This window comes from Macrobrachium nipponense, chromosome 5 (assembly GCF_015104395.2).
Source record: "Macrobrachium nipponense isolate FS-2020 chromosome 5, ASM1510439v2, whole genome shotgun sequence".
Taxonomy (NCBI): Eukaryota; Metazoa; Arthropoda; class Malacostraca; order Decapoda; family Palaemonidae; genus Macrobrachium; species Macrobrachium nipponense.
In genome coordinates this window covers 49,038,315-49,056,383 of record NC_061107.1, presented here as the reverse complement: position 1 = coordinate 49,056,383, position 18,069 = coordinate 49,038,315, and the positions used below count along the sequence as shown (strand labels likewise).

General features: G+C 40.0%; 1 protein-coding gene across 1 annotated transcript in view; it reads right to left on the bottom strand.

Annotated features, from left to right (window-relative positions):
• LOC135215288 (uncharacterized) overlaps positions 1-18,069 on the bottom strand; it is a 374,690-nt gene that overhangs the window by 289,693 nt on the left and 66,928 nt on the right. Inside the window, exon 3 of the mRNA XM_064249832.1 lies at positions 7,675-8,017. Within this exon, the coding sequence (XP_064105902.1) occupies positions 7,675-7,837 (163 nt within the window). The 5' untranslated portion in view covers positions 7,838-8,017. The remainder of the gene's footprint in view (positions 1-7,674; positions 8,018-18,069) is intronic.

Below are 18,069 nucleotides of genomic sequence, written 5' to 3'. Positions count from 1 at the left end.
TCAAACATACACAATATATCACAACAACAACACAAAAAAGATCCCCCCAGGAAAAAGAGCTTAACAGCCAGGCAAAGAGCTCCGAGAACACATTTGCATTGCATGAATGCCGAGCGAGAACACATTTGCATTGCATGAATGCCGAGAGCAAACTGGAATGTTTACATCTGGGCAGGTGGGTATTCCTGCCTGCTGGACAGCAGTTACTGCCTAACCACCTTGTTCAAAAGTTTAACGACTGTTGTCCAGTTTGGCAAAAATTAATATGTTATTGTCATGATACAATAAAGTTTTATACATGCTTACCTGTCAGATATATACTTAGCTATAGACTCCGTCGTCCCCGATAGAAATTCGAATTTTGCGGCACACACTACAGGTAGGTCAGGTGATCTACCGCCCCGCCGCTGGGTAGCGGGAATAGGAACCATTCCCGTTTTCTAATTCAGATTTTTTCTTTCACCTGTCTCCTGAGGGGAGGCTGGGTGGGCCATTTAATCGTATATATCTGCCAGGTAAGTATGTATAAAACTATTGTATCACGACAATAACATTTTTATACATTCAACTTCCCTGTCAGATATATACTTAGCTGATTGGCACCTTTGGCAGAGGGTAAGAGACAGCTATTTTACTGAATAGACAGGAAACAACATACGTTGTAGGTAATAAAATTTAAAAACCTTGGTTCCTACCTGTGTTAGCGAAAGACTTCATGGCTACTGCCTAGGAGCCTGCATCGCTTCAAGAGCCTCAGCGAAGTAGTGACCTCATGCTAAGAGTTCTTGATGGTCTGTCAAAGGGGTCTTATCCACTTACTCGACAGAACCTTAGGATCTTTGTCAATGGGGTCCTATCCACTTACATGACAAAACACCTTGCCTAATGGCATTATCATAGAGCACGACACTGATCCCGATCACCTGATCCTATCATCGGGTTAGTACTACGATTGAAAGGAGTCATCCCCGAACATCCTTTCAAGCAACCCAAAAAACTCAACACCAATATTGTTACAAATAATCATTAAAGAAAACAAAAACAAAAATTATTTAAGGATCAGCATCCGCTCCATGTCCCAGCATAGTATCCGCTGATACATACAGTCCAAGAGAAAAACATTTATCGTATGTTACTTTAACATCCTTTAAATAATGGGATGCAAATACTGAATTACATCTCCAATAAGTTGCTGTTAAAATGTCTCTCATTGACATATTCTTAGTAAAAGATAGGGAAGTTGCAACTGCACGGACTTCATGAGCTTTTACCCTAAGCAGCTTTAAGGAGTTCTCTTGGCAATCCCTGTGAGCTTCTGTTATCACATTCCTGACAAAGAACACCAGTGCGTTCTTTGACATAGGTCTCTTGGGGTTTCTTACTGAACACCAGAGACTCTGGCGACATCCCTGAAGCTGTGTCTTCTTTTTTAGATAGAACTTCAGGGTCCTGACTGGGCAAAGAGACCGCTCCAACTCTCTACCTACCATGGGAGAGAGTCCCTTGACCTCGAAACTTCTAGGCCAAGGTTTAGAAGGGTTCTCATTTTTTGCTAGGAATAGATGTTGAAAAGAAACCACAGCAGAGTCTTTTTTAAAACCCACCCGAGAGTCCAAAGCATGCAATTCACTGACCCTCTTAGGAGTTGCGAGGGCTAACAGGAATATACATTTTCTCGTAAGATCTCTGAACGAGCTTTTATCTGGAGGTTCGAACCTGTCAGAAGTCAAGAACTTGAGGACTACGTCCAGGTTCAACTCGGGGGAGAGATCTCAATTTTGGAAGTCTCGAAAGACCTAATGAGATCATGAAGATCTTTATTATTTTCTAAATTCAGGCCTCTATTTCTAAAAACAGCTGAGAGCATGCTCATATATCCCTTGATAGTAGATACAGCCAACTTCGACCTCTTCTCGTTAAGAAAAGAAGAAAATCGCCGATTTCGGTCACATAGAGGTATTGGAAGAGGACAGCTTCTTCGACCTACACCATCTACGGAAAACTTCCCACTTCGATTGGTAGACTCGCAGGGTAGAGGACCTGCGGGCTCTAGCGATTGCACTTGCAGCTTTCTTAGAAAAGCCTCTCGCTCTGACCAGTCTTTCGATAGTCGAAAGGCAGTCAGGGAGAGACCTTGGATGTTTTTGTGAAACCTCTCGAAGTGGGGTTGTTTGAGCAGATCTGTCCTTTCTGGAAGAGATCTGGGAAGTCCACCGTCCAATTCCAGTACCTCTGTGAACCAGTTTGGGAAGGCCAGAAGGGAGCAATTAGAGTCAGTTTTGTTCCAATTCAATGCCAACAAACTTTCTAGCACTTCCCCCAGCAACTTGAATGGGGGAAAGGCGTAGGCGTCTATGCCTGACCAGTCCATAAGGAGAGCATCGATCGCTATGGCTCTGGGATCTTCTTCTAGAGAGCAGAAGTGTCCATCTTCCTGGAGAGAAACGTGGCAAACAGGTCGATCTTGAGGTTTTCCCCAGAGGGACCAAAGCTCTTTGCAGACTTCTGAGTGGAGCATCCACTCTGTCGGAAGTACTTGGTTCTTCCTGCTCAACCTGTCTGCTCTTAGATTTTTTACTCCCTGAACAAATCTTGTCCGGAGTATTATGCCCCGTTCCTCCGTCCAGGTCAATAAATCTCTTGCAATCTCGTATAGTGAGAAAGAGTGAGTGCCCCCCTGATTTCGGACGTAATCCAGAGCAGTGGTATTGTCCGAGTTGACTTGGACTACCACTCCTCTGACTTCCGCTTCGAAGTACTCCAGGGCTAGATGAATGGCCAGGAGTTCCTTTGCATTGATGTGCAGTGCCACCTATTCCTTTGTACCAGTACCTGCCACTTCTTTGGACCCCCAATGTTTGCTCCCCAACCTGTTTCCGAGGCATCGGAAAACAACACTAGGAGAGGGGTTCCGATCAAGAGGGGACAATCCCTCGTTTCTTCTTTTAAGGGGTTAACCACCACTCAGGTGCGACTTTATATCCTGCTGAATGGGAACGAGTCGACAAATCTCCTGTCTTTCTGACTCCACATTCGTCGAGATAGAACTGCAGAGGTCTGAGGTTCAATCTCCCTAGGGAAACGAACTGCTCTAACGAGGAAAGGGTACCCAACAGACTGAGCCATTCCCTCGCCGAGCTTCGTTCCTTCCCTAAGAAGTTCGAGACTTTTTCTAAGCCTCGAACAATTCTCTCATGTGATGGAAAAACCCGAAAACCCCGAGAATCCATCTGTATCCCCAGATAGACCATGTTCTGTCTGGGGATCAATTGTGATTTCTCGAGGTTTACGAGTAGTCCCAGTGACTTTTTCAGTTCTAATGTCGTCTCCAGGTCCTTCAAGCACTGATGTTCTGATTTTGCTCTTATGAGCCAATCGTCTAGATAAAGAGATATACTTATCCCTTTCAGATGTAGCCATTTCGCAACATTCCTCATTAGGCTTGTGAAAACTTGAGGAGCTGTAGATAGGCCGAAGCACAGGGCCTCTGAATTGGAATATTCTGCCCTGCCTCATGAATCAAAGATACTTCTTCGATGAGGGATGCAGGGGGACATGAAAGTAAGCATCCTGTAGATCCAGGGAGACCATCCAATCTCCGGGACGGAAGAGCTGCAAGAACCGACTTGGACGTTCCATAGAGAACTTTGTGTGCTCTACGAATCGGTTCAATGCGCTCACATCCAGAACCGCGTTCTCCACCCTCCCGAGGATTTCAGAACCAGAAAAAGACGGTTGTAGAATCCTCGGGTGGAATGCGGATCCCGGACCAATTCGATGGCTCCTGTTTCAACATCTGTTCTACAAGGTGTAAAAGTGCTTCTCTCATGGCAGGGTCCCTGTACTTGGCCGACATTCCCTCTGGGGTCGTCGTTAAGGGAGGTCTGTCTCGAAAAGGGGATAAGATATCCCTTCGTTACTACTGAAAGGGACCAGCTGTCTGCCTCTCTCAGTGCCCATTCTTCCGAAAATTTCAGAAGTCTGGCTACTACCGGGGTGCTTGAAGGACTGGAATATCACTTGGCGTTCTTGATAGGTCTGAATGCAGACTACCTCTTTTTGGTATTCCTCTCTTCTTAGAGGAGGGTCTAGAAGAGGAACTCCCTCGAAAGGGCTGTTGAGGGGTACGTGTCTCTCTCTTCATAGTAGGAACGGAGGTCCTCGCTTTCTTTGCGGATTGGGCCAAAAGATCTTGTGTGGCCTTTTCAGTCAAAGAATGGGAAATGTCCCTTACTAATTGTGAAGGGAACAGTTGATCCGAGAGAGGCACGTAAAGAGGGACGACCTCTGCTTTCGTTTGAGAAAAAGAACTAAAAACAAGTCTTTTTCTTCAAGATTCCAGTTCTTCCGAAGAGAGAAGCCACTTCTCCTGATCCGTCCTGGACTGCTTTGTCCATACAGGACAGGACTACTATGAAGGACTTCTGGGCTCATAAACTCCGTCTCCTGAGTTTTCTTGGCCAACACCCCAAGGGACCAGTCTAAGAAGTTAAAAACTTCTAAGACATGGAACAATCCCTTGAGGAGATGGTCCATTTCTGAAGTCCCCCATATGATCTTAGCTGATGACAAGGCTTGTCTCCTCGAAGCGTCCACAAGATTTGAAAAATCTGCTTCGGCAGAGGTCGGGAGAGCAAGACCCAGCGATTCTCCCGTCTCATACCAAGATAATCCGTCTCTTTCCTGCAAAGTTTGGGAAGGAGGGCAGGCGCAAAGACGGTTCTCCCCGCCTCCTCCTTGGATTTTTAAACAGTTTCCGACAAACCGAAGCGCCTTCTTCATAGAAATGGTCGGTTTCATCTTTAGGAAAGAAGACGATTTTGAGACCTTGGTGCTCAAAAACAAAGATCTAGGAGAAGGGGGAGCAGCAGGGCTTAACAAGTCTCCAAACTCTTGAAGTAAGAGGGCTGCTAGCGTCTTATAATCTGATGAGCCCGCAGCTGTATGATCTTCCGAATCCGACACATCTTCCAATTCTTGTTCAATCTCCAAATCTCCATGGAGGAAGAAGGATCAACCAAAGAGCATTGTTTCTTCTCGATAGGAGATGAGTCCCTCGCAACATCTACCCCACTCTTGCAAGTGCGACGGCCGCCTGTGCGACAACTTGCGTCCTTACAAGAGAGAGGGTCTGATCCTGCAACAAGACTCTCTCCTTCTCCCGGCAAGAGCGATGGCCGCCTGTGCGACATCTCTCTCTCCTGTCAGAAGAAGGATGTCCTCTCGTATCGCTCTTAACGGAAAAAGCTCTATCCTGACGGGCTACGGCCGCCTGTGCGACATCTAGAGTCCCTGCCAGGTAAAGACTGATCCCGCTCAAAGCTAGAAGAATCCTCTTGGTTCAAGTCTTTTTGAACAATTGAAGATTCTCGAATCTGTCGTATGGATGTCGATCGTTTATTTTGGCGCCTGGCTGGCGCTTCTGGCTCTTCTGGCTGCGCCAGGCTGGCGCTTTTGGCGCATTGCACCAGGCTGGCGCTTTTGGCTCTCCTAGCGCTTATGATTTGAGAAATTTTAGGGTTAAAAAATGAATTACCAGGATGTACTATATGAGTAACTGGGGACAAACTGTAAAGTTGCAATAAGAAATAACAGGTAGAGATGTTGAACAGCACAACTGAGGAAAGGAAAGGATTCAAGAATGGAGGTGTGGTGAAAGGCTAAAATCTAGTGCAGCTATTGGGGTAATGCTTACAAGTGCCACGTGAGGTGCACTGACGGCACTCATGTTTTAGCATTTTTAACTGATATTCATAGTCATGCGGTTTTAGCGCATTCTTCTCCACTTCCTGTCCGAGGAGTAGAATACGCGATTTTTGTGCCAGAGACGTCCTTTCTTCCTGTCGATCTTTTTATCTGTAGGAAAGAGTCCTTTCTTCTGGGAGTCTCCTTCGTAAGATCTCCTACTAAAGAGGAGATCTGCTCCTGTACTTTTAATAGAATTTTAGCAGCAGCATTCTCTTGCTTTCCTTGTCGAGGTCGGTGGAAGGAGGTCTAGAGGAGGTAGGAGACTCCGAGTTGAGAGCTGGAATATACTTAGCTTTTTTCCTTTCGCATGGCGATCCTTCAGGGAAAAACTCCGGACTTGAATCCAAAGTTGGAGCTTTCCAACTTCTTTTTAAGGGCGTGACAGTTCGTCAGAACTCCAGCCCTTTCTTTGTGGTGAAGAATCAGAAGATGAAAAACACTTTTTTTAGGATGCTTTTTCCTATAGCGATCCTTGGCAGTTCGGGACGCCACAGAATCTGCCGAGGGGAACTGCCTGATCGGTGGGGTTTGGGGGATTCTCCATAACCTCCGTAAGGCTTTTGACATTCTTCTCCTCTGGGCCCTGAGAGCGAGATGAAGCCGATCAGACGCACCCTCCATTGCACTGGGGACACTTACGTCAACTATCACTGCGCTTACCTTGTGAAGTTTGCATTTGACGTTCCATCCTTCTCAAGTGCAGCCTTCAGATCTGCAATTTCCGTTGCTGGATTTGCAGTCTTAGTAGTACATGAGGAAGTAAATACAGGTTTAGGGTTAGGTGTTATATTAATTGGCTCGTTAGAACGAGACCTACTTACGCTTCTGGAGGAAGCTTTCCTAGCCCTATCCATTTCCAATTTCCTTAAATAGGAATTTAAATTCTTCCACTCTTCCTCATTCAAACCTACACATTCATTACAGGTGTTAGATACAGAGCATTCATTCTGTCTACCCACCCCAAATTACAAACTGTGTGAGGGTCTACCGAAGCTTTCGGTAGCCTCCAACCATACATCCCTCATTCACACACTGTCTTCTAACCGAAAAGCTAGAGTCCGACATTATGAGAAAAATCCAAAACCAAGTCCAAATAACAGTCCACGAAAGAGTATGCCTAACCAAAGATCCAATATGTCACCAAAAAGACCGGCTTAGAAGATCAATAGCGATGCGAAACACGAAAATCAAATCAGGAGAAACAACAACAATGTTGATGTCCCGGCCGATAGAGAAAATCTGAATTAGAAAACGGGAATGGTTCCTATTCCCGTAGATCACCTGACCTACCTGTAGAGTGTGCCGCGAAATTCGAATTTCTATCGGGGACGACGGAGTCTATAGCTAAGTATATATCTGACAGGGAAGTTGAATGTATAAAATCCCAATGTAAAGGACCAGTGACTTGTATATCATGTAGGAACAAATTACTATATACTTGTAAAACCTGTTGTTCACTATGCAACAGAGAAATTAACATTTAAAAACACAATGGCTGAAAAAATGCCAAACATTTTTAAAAGGTGTCACTACAAAATGATGTTTCAAGGCTATAGTATGTACAGATCATAACACGCACAAGGAAGTAGAAGGGAAAGTACACACAGGCTGGAAGCCCAACTGGAAGGATTGAGTATGTGATGTGGAAGGAATAGGAGCCATTAGTTAGTGAAGTGATAAGACATGGTGGTAGTAGAATGCTAACTGGTGTAAATGAAGTCAAAGAATATACCAGAACCTGCGACAGGAGGTCGTTCAGAAAGAAAGTACTTTGCACAATAATAGAGAAAGAAGAAAACTTATCAATGTTCAATTCTGTAAAGGAGAAACCCAATGTCAAACATGCCTGATGATCATGATTCCCATCAACACTTACTGAAAGTATAAAATCTATTAGCCTACAATATGTAAAGTGCAAAGACTCACCCAAGCGATGAACGTAAGGGGCATCGTGCCGCACTCTCTTGCCAACTGTGTTGTCTTTCATCAAACGATTCAAGTAAGCTGGATTTTCGTAAGGAAAGAGACATGACGATGGAATTTCTACACTTCCCACATCAGACCGTTGCACATCAACGACTGTCTCCATGTCATAGTGCACCTTCTGTTCTTCAGCACTGTGATGCTGATCTGGGTCTCCCTCATAATTGATTACATATGTCTGATCTTGCACAACCCCTCCCTGAGCTTCACCAGACTGGAAGGATATTCTTTGATGGTATGGAAATATTCATTTCACCCAAGATATTTGCAACGTCCTTTTCCACATCTGAAACAAAAACATTTTCATTGCATTTCAAATATCAAAGAGTAATTGCATTTCAAAGTTAAAAGAGTAATTTAAACATTGAGGTAGTATTCAGGGATATGGAATTAAAAGAACAGAAGTTCTGAATTTGACATATTCTTCATACATCCAACAACTAAAAATATGAACCATTACATTATGCATTCATTATCTATTGGTTTGATTAAAGATTTAACACAGTATATCGGGCATAAAACCAAATGCTGAATCACTATTCTAAATAAAAATGGCAGTGGTTAGATGACTGAGATCTCCCATGCTATAGGAAGTTCTTTCACCTACCAAAAGTTTTCGTTTTATGATCTTTCATACTGAAAAAAGTTTTGTACTAACAGTTCTGAAGGAAGGAATTAAAAGTAAGCCATTCATAAACATAAAACCTAAAATGACATGCTTATTAAAATTAATATCCCTTATTTCTCAAGATACAATAACTTTTGGTATTGGTGCAATTGTCAAGTACGTACAGGCCCTGATTATCAGCAGACTTGGTTAATGGTGATCCGGTTTTATGGCGGTTGTCTGGTGCCAGAAAATTGGTGATTTACACTGCTATAACAGACCTGACAGAGGTGCCATTAACTGGTTATTGGCGCCATCAACCAGTTGTCAGTGCCATAAGCACCATAGCTCGCCAAGCTTCAGTGAATGGCGTTCGCTTATCATCACCCTGTCACAAATGGAACCCACCCAACCCCCACCAACCCCAAATAACTGGGGACTGCCTGTGCAGCAATCTTAACTGTAGATGAACAAGATCATCCTAAGCTTAGTTTCCTGTATTCACTAATTATAGGCAGTCTCCAGTTAATGGCTAGGATTCCGTTCCTGGCCGAAGCGACGATAAACCAAAAATTGTCATTAACTGTAACATCATAATAATTATGGTAATAAATGGCTTATACTAACATGGGTTCTGAAAGAGGGAATTAAGAAACAAGACATTCACAAACATAAAACTAAAAATGACATGCTTATTAAAATTAAAGTTCCTTATTTCTCAAGATACAATGACTTTTAGTATTGGTCCCACGAATTTTAACTGTAGATGGACCAGATCTATGCATAAAGCCCAGTTTCCTCTATTCATGATTATGTATATCACATTTTATTGACTGTCCTTATCAGCTACCCTGCAATTTCTGACTATATGAAGCAAAACGCAAATGCATCTTACCTTTTCCCTTGACATCTAGTTTACCACTGTGCACAGTGGGCCAGCAGGTGGACAAAATTAAATTTTGGACTTTCCAAATTATCATGAGGGTCATAAATATCAAAAATACATAAATTAGTGACAAAGGAATGCAATATTATAGATTGCAAGTAGTTGTTAGTATTGGTGTTTTGACAGGCTTAAACAATGACTAAACAAGTTGCTCTTGGCTGCACACTGTTTTTCCATACCAAAATATTTTATTGGTTCTTTAGCCACGGTTTATGAAAGGTGTGTTGTGGAGTAAACTCATATTTTAAGATAACTTTTTTTGTGCATCATTGAATGTATTAAAGGTCTTGATCTTTATATTTAAGATCTAAATGTTGGGTGCAACAGTGTTTGATATAAGTCCATCAAAATTTGCTGAAAACTTTAGGCATATAAAAGTTTATGATAGAGCACAAAAAATTGCAAAGCTTTGCAAAGATTCCCAATGGTGTTAAATGGTGGATAATTAGTCCTAAACAATAGGACAAACAATTGTTTGCCACTTTTTTTAGTGAATATAATTGTCTGGACAAGTATGAAAAAAATATTAGCAAAAGATGAAGATATCAGGTTTAAGAGTAATAATGAGCCATTAAATCTTTTTATTTCAGATATAAGACAATAACAAGGTGCATGAAAATGGATGTTACTAGCCAATATCTGTTTAATGAAGCTAGTGAAGCCTATAACTATTTTTCCGCAAATTTAAAAAAAAAACTTTTTTCGTTGAAGTTTTGTACATTAAGTCGGCACACAACAGACAATTTTTGTCCAAGTATAATTCCTCCCATCAGCGTTTAAGGGTTTAAACGGAACTTCGTATGGCAATGGAGAGTGCGTAGTACTATATGAAATATTTCTCAAAATTCCTCTTACTTTCATAGTTACAGGGTACTTGGTAAAAGTAACTCTATAAGACGAAAAAAAAAAATTGATTTGTGCAACAAAACTGCAGTATTTCTGGTTATCATAAATTTTGATAATTATCAAATTGTGAGCAATGGCATCTGTAGAGTTTCCATGAGTCACAAGATGGGAAGGTATGCTTACACAGCCTTCAGTGCAAGCAGAGAGAGTACACATTCGAGTTTCACCTCTGGCATTCGCTTGCTTTTATGTCTGTTTTTCATGGTTTTGGCCTGAATTTCATCATGCCAAAGAGGAAAAGATAAACAAAACATCTCGCTAACATACAGAAGAAGAAAATTCGCACTAATAAGAGTTTAGAAGAACATAATATTGGCAATAGGAGTTAGTGAAGGGGAGAGAGAGGGTGCTGCGTAGGAAGGAGCGCCCCGTCACGCCTGACTCGCAGTGCACCAAGGCTACAATCTGCAAAGGGATATTCATTTATCATAAATAACACAGTTTTGGTTTACTAATACCCAAAAGGAATATAAAATTCATAATAATCATGATTTATTAACACTGTCTTCATAAAAAGAGAGTACATGTCCAAGATTCACCTCTGACATTCGCCTTCTTTCACGTTTTTTTTTTTGCCAAGAATTTTATCATGCCAAGGAGGGAAAGACAAGCAAAAATCTTGCTAACATACAAAAGAAGAAAATTGGCTCTAATAAGAGTTCAGCAAATCATAAAATGTTGGCGATATTAGCAGAGTTAGTGAAGGAGAGAGTTGCATAAGAAGGGAGTGCCCCAGTCTTGCCTGACACAGTGCCCCAAGCTACGATCTTTTTGAGCAAAAAAGGATCTTCATTTATGATTAAATTGTGATATAAACATTGCCTTTGTAAATATACAAAGAAAAATTTTGAATGCCTGTATCTCAAAACTATACCTATTGACCTTCAAATTCTATCTTTTCCCTTAGTTTTAAAGCTATATAACTTGGTATATAACTTAGAAGGACATTATAGAACAATAAGATGAAGCCTTTTTTTTTTCATTTTATTTAATTTTTTTTTCTTACAATTTTTTCTTGATTTATAGGATTTATTTTGTTATAATGGAAAAATTAATATCTAGCAAAAAAAAAAAAAAAAAAAGGGCTTTTAGAAAAAAAAAATAACTCTTCATTTGATTGGAGGTCTACATCAGGTCTATATATAGTAGTAATCCCAGGTCTTAATATTAAGTATCAAAGGAGGAGATAGAATTTGTAAATGGTTATTTTTGGAATAAATTGCACTGGCGTTACAAAACCAAAGGTCATAGGAGAAAATCATATGCGGTTTGCAGATGTCCCAAGTCACCTTATTAAGTGGTATGAATGTCAAAGTCCTGTCCTTAAAAAATCATATAAGCCGGCTGGCCCCCCTTAAACAAAACACAGGATTTTGTACTGCCTGAAGAACTGCTTCTTGTGGGTTGGAGCAGGGAGGAATTTTCTATTTGCTTTGGAAACAGAACTAGTCGGGCGGGGAACAGACAAGTCTTCTGTTATTCATTTGCAATTGGGGGTGAACAAAGAATAATTGAACACCTTATGAATTAGGAAATGTATAGTAGGAGCCAAACCTCAAATTGTCTGAAGAAAATCATTCTGCGTCATCGCAGCAGCTGATGGGGCATGTGCGATTGAACAGAATACTAGGCTACAGACTTCTGTTAAACCGTGGGGTAAACAGAAAGATGATAATGAGTCTAATGAGATATATCTCTGTCTGAGTTAATTTGTCGCTCTTATGTGCCTCACTCCTGGGGGAGTGAGACACCACTGGTCCCGAAGGACGAGTCCCCGACAAGGAAGCAGAAGGTCTGGGTCATTTGGTCTTTGAGGAAGAACTCAAAGGTGAAGAATCCCTTTTCCTCTTTTTACTTTGCCGCCAGCAATACTCAACCCATGGGCAGGTGACCAAGTACGACACTCCTCACAGGGGGAATCCGATGTACAGGAATGTCCTCTGCTAGAAATTCAAAGTGAGTGAGGGTCTCTGTCCTGCTCATGAAAGAGAGAGGGCTTTCCTTGCTGCCGGTTGTAAAGAATGTATTAGCCTGTAGTTTCAGCTGAGGTGCAATTCATCCTAAGTAAAGGACGGAAGGTTTGTATATGGTGTGGGAACACTCCAAACTTTTATATGAAATCAAACACAGCTGTGGTAAAAAAAAAAAAAAAAAAAAACTAGCATGAAGAGCTAATTTACTGTTTGTTTTTGCACCGATAAGTTAAATAACGGAAAGCTCATAATACCGATGGAAACGAGTGAAAGCAAACGGTATCACTGAAATTTACGCAATCTATTAATGGAGGAAAAAAAAAAAAAAAACTAGTTCACAATTAAATGTATGTCAAATTTGGACTTAAAAAACACATCATAAGATGAACAATACAACTTCCTTCCATATATGTAAGTAAAATATCTAGATATTCATTTATGCTAACTAGAAACAAGAACATTCACTGAGAACAAGTGAGATGGTTGCATCTGGAGTGAAGGAAATTGACTAGTCAGCATCTCTGCCTGCCTATGCCATGTCCCCTTTACAATGGGGCTGTGTTGAGGCAAGCTTATTGTAATTGTAATTTAGTTGAAATGTAATCAATTACACATTTCTTAAGGTAACTTTAAGTGTAAATATTTATTCTATTTAATAATAATTTCAGTTTGTACGTAATTGTACTGTAAAGTCCGAGATTCGCCGGGCCGCTGAGAACTTTTTAAAACTAAAACTCGCGCCCCACCAACTCGGTACTCTCACCACCATCCCTCCGCTTCTCCCCCAATTGTTCCTGATGCTAGTTACCACCGTAAGATCCTGTTCTCCTATTGGTCAGCATCTATCCCATCATGCATTTATGTAAGGGAGTTCCTCGACCATTTCGTTTCAGCAGCGTTATTGTACACACGTGGAATTCATTCATTCACGTAGATTTTGTTCATTACCATAAATTCGTGTTAGTGATTTCACTTTCGTTGTACTGTAAGTTACTTTATTGTTAGTTAGAACCCAGGAATGTTTGGAACCCCTATAAAAAGGCTAAAAAACAGCACTATTTTTTTAGTTAAAAACTCAAGAAAAATAAACCCACTACAAAATTTTGTTTCATGTACCTTGGTTTTTTTAAAAATAGTTTTATCACCAAAAATGCATTTTATGATAAAATTGATCCAAAAAATCAGGAATTTGTGTGGATATTTCTCATAGAATAATACCACGAATGTGCGAATTTTCTGTGAATAATGTGGAGAAACGTTCCCGAGAAAAATCAGCGAATGTGCGAGTCCGCAAATCCAGAGAACATGAATATGGGGGGTCCACTGTACTACCGAAACCCGTCACCAGAGGAAATATCCTTGGAAAGCAATGAGGTGTACAAATTCCTTATGATTTCTGATTTATATGACACAAGACACCATGATTAGCTATGTTAAAATGTCAACATAGTTAAAAGACCGCTTTCCTGCGTATTTCACCATCAGCTGATTTCAAAGCAAACAACTGGCGCTATATTAATATCTATATTACGCTTTAAACGCCGAAGTGGTAAAAAAAAAAAAAAAAGTCTCCCGTGTGCCGGAGGTGTTTCAGAGTGAGCGCGGAAGCTGAAAAAAATATTTTTTTTTAAAAATCACAGCGCGCTTAGTTTCAAGATTAAGAGTTCATTTTTTGGCTCCTTTTTTTGTCATTGGCTAAGAAGTTTAGTATGCAACCATAAGAAATGAAAAAAATTATCATTATCATATATTAAATAATGCGATATATGATAGCGCAAAAACGAAATTTCATATATAATTGTATTCAAATCGCGCTGTGCGCAAAACGGTTAAGGTAACAAGTTACTTTTCTTTCGTTGTAATGTACACTAAATTGCAATCATTTTTTGGTATATAACACATTGTAAAATGATAAAAGCAACACAGAGAAAATATTATCACAAAATAATGCATTTGTAACGCGCGGACATAAACAAATATTTTTTCAAAAATTCACCATAAATCTAAATATTGTCCTAGATACTTCCAAATTTCTTTCAAATGAAGAAAAATGATGAATATTACTATACTGTAAGAGTATTAGCTTACAAATGCAGTTTTTGACCATAACTGACGAGTTAAAGTTGACCGAATGTCGAATTTTTTGTATATATATTTATATATGCAATTATTTGGGTAATAAGAAAAGCTACAACCTTCAAATATTTTTCGTTTTTATTCTACATGAAATTGCGCACATTTTTCATATATAAAACTCTATGAAATGCCTAATATGAAACGGAGCAAATATTCCGAGAATGGGACGTATGCATTTCGGAGATTTGTGGCGGAGAATCCGCGCGCGGAGGAGGAAAGTTTTTTTTTTTTGTTTTTTTTTTTTTTAAATTCACCATAAATCTAAATATTGTGCTAGAGACTTCGAATTTGTTTCAAGATGAAGACAAATGACTGAATATTACTAGACTGTAAGAGTTTTAGCTTACAATTGCGTTTTTCGACCATTTCTGTAGAGTCAAGTTGACCGAACGTGGTTTTTTTTCTATTTATCGTGATTTATATGCAAATATTTCAAAAATGAGAAAAGCTACAACCTTCAATTATTTTAAGTTGTATTCTACATGAAATTGCACACATTTTTCACATATAAAACTAGTAACGGCTAATTTAAAATGGTGCAAACATTACCACAATCGCACGTATGATTTTTTTCGGAGTTACCACGCGGACGTAAAGAAAATGTTATTTTTTTTTCATAAATTCACCATAAATTAAAATATTGTGCCAGAGACTTCCAATTTGTTGCAAAATGAATGGTAATGCTTGAATATTACTAGAATACTATAAGCGTTTTAGCTTACAATTGCGTTTTTTTGGTTTTTTACCATTTCGGTAGAGTCAAAGTTGACCGAAGGTGAAAATTTGTCACTTTTTCATTTTTTATATGAAAATATTTCAAAATTGATTGAAGCTACAACCATGGGTTATTTTTAGTTGTATTGTGCATGAAATTGCACACTTTACATATATAAAACTTTATGTAACGGCTAATTTAAAATGGTGCAAACATTACCACAATGGCAATGTATGATTTTTTTCGGAAGAGTTACCGCGCGGACGTAAGGAAAAAAGTTTTTTCATAAATTCACCATAAATTGAAAAATATTGTGCTAGAGACTTCCAATTAGTTGCAAAATTAAGGTAAATGATTGAATATTACTAAAATATAAGAGTTTTTAGCTTACAATTGCATTTTCGACCATTTCGGTAGAGTCAAAGTTGACCGAAAGGTTGAAATTTTGGCACATCGTTATTTATATGAAAATATCTCAAAACCGATAAAAGTGCTGCAAGAAAGAAATTCGCGCTTGCGCGCCTGCGTAACGATTGTAAACAAAACAACACCTTGATCCGTGAACTCCCAGCATCCCCCAAGGCGTGTGATTCAAGAGTTTTCAGCTGGTAGGCCTAAAAGTATTTTTCCCCAAATTTGTAAAAAAAACTTTTGTATGTCGACGTAAAATACGTCCAGTCGGCACCCGAGAGACAAAAAATGTGACGTAAAATACGCCAGTCGCGTTTAAGGGGTTAATAAAATAATAATAACTAATAATAATAATAATAATAATTAATAATTAACTAATAATAATAATAATAGAACGAACAAGACCCCTACCCACAGCAGTAGCGTAAGGAGAACTGACATGAAAAATTGTTATGGAAGGAGTGTAAACAAAACAACAGGTAATTAGGCAATAAACAGTTGGGTGGAAGACGATTGGTGGTTAAGAGAAGGTACACTTAGCTTAATCATTATTGATTCAAGGGTGATTAGTTCGTCTATATGTCGGGTTCTTCCTACAATATTAAAATGACTAGTATCTATGTGTGTTTTGCAACTTTTACTGTGATTTCTTATGTTTAGATTGTTCTGGATTTGATAGTCGACAACCCTGTCCGGGTTCTTCCTACAATATTAAAATGACTAGCATCTGTGTGTGTTTTTTCTTTGCAACTTTTACTGTGACTTTCTTATGTTTAGATTGTTCTGGATTTGATAGTCGACAACCCCGTTCTATAGCGTAATTTCCTTGATGACAGGAAATTCGGACTTTATATATATATTATTACGACACTTTTTCTTAAATATTCAATGGAAAAATCCGTCCTGGGTTACAATGCTTGTTCGAGGTTACGACGCTGACGCTTCCGACGCTCCGAGTTAACGACGCTTTTAAAAAACGCATGCTATGATAAAAAATCCTTTATAGTTTAGCACAGTATATAATAAAAATATGTTTTTGGTTACATTACAACAAAAATTTTGAGGTTATGATGATTTTCGCTCACTTTTTTTTGTCGTATTTTTTTAATTTTTTTATGTGACGCCGCATATGCGGAACTAGTTTTCCGAGCGAATGAATACACTAGCTTGGGATGCGCAGTTTAAAACAGTCCAAAAGCGCAAATAATGAAAAAATCATTGCTTGTTTCTAATACATAATTAAAAAACACTAATTTCTGGTTAGATTACAACGCAAAATTCCAAGGTTACGACGTTTTGTTATGCTTTTTAAACGATACCTCATAAGCAGAACTAGTTTTTGAGCGGAGGCGCATAAATTAAATTAACGCTATTAAAACTGTATGGTAAACTGACCGAACAACGACCTCGAACGGTCGAGGACGCTAAGCGTAACAATACCAAAGGACGCCACTTCAATCGTGTGCCTGCCTGAAGTTCAGTCGGTTGTGTGCTAAGACGTTGCTGATTTTTTCCTTGCCTTTCCATTTTCGCGAATTTACAATGGCTCCTAAATGCCAAAGTACTTCCTCCGATGATAGTTCATCCGAGAAGAGGAAGGTCATCACGATGGAGGTAAAATATGACGTGGTGAAGCATTCGGAGAAGGGAGAAACTAACACCGAAATATGGTCGTGCTTTAGGCTTGAGCAGGACGACGGTGGTAACCATTGTGAAAGACAAGGAACGTATTCTGAAGCACGTTAAGGATGCTGCACCGATGAAGTCAACGGTGATAAACGAGAAGCAACGTAGCCAGCCAGCATTGTTGAAATGGAGAAGCTCCTGATGATCTGCTGGAGGACCAGAACCAGCGACGTGTTCCGGTGAGCTTAAGTGTGATCCAGGAGAAGGCTAGAGCGCTGCATGAGGCAGTAGTGAAAAAGTTTGGCGAAGGCAGTGCTGGTGGTGAATTTTCCGCGAGTAGAGGTTGGTTTAACCGTTTTAAGGCTCGTGCAAATTTGCATAATGTGAAGCTGCAAGGTGAAGCTGCTAGCTGCTATAGCGAAGCACAAGTAGTTTTCCAGGTGGTTTGGCCGAGATAATTAAGGATGGTGGTTACACGGCTGACCAAGTCTTTAATGTGGGTGAGACTGGTTTATTTTGGAAAAAAAGAATGCCAAATTGAACGTACCTTTCCAAGGAGAAGTCAGCACCTGGCCATAAAGCTGGAAAGGAGCGACTGACTTTGCTGTTTGGGGCCAATGCAAGTGGCGATTTGAAACTGAAGCCCTTGCTGGTGTATTTGGCCGAGAATCCCAGGGCTTTCAAGGGCATTTTCAAGAGTCAACTCCCTGTGATTTGGAAATCAAATAAGAAGGCTTGGGTTACCTTGATGGTCTTCGAAGATTGGTTCAATGACCATTTCGTGCCAGCAGTGAAACGGTATTTGACTTCGAAGGGTCTGCCTTTTAAGGCCCTCTTAGTCCTGGACAACTGCCCCTGGTCACCCTTCAAATTTGAGCGACATGCACCCTAATGTGAAGGTGGTGTACCTCCCACCCAATACCACATCGCTGATACAGCCAATGGACCAGGGAGTAATAGCTAATTTCAAGGCTTACTACCTTAGAAGGACCATACGTTTTGCTTTGAGGGCCATAGA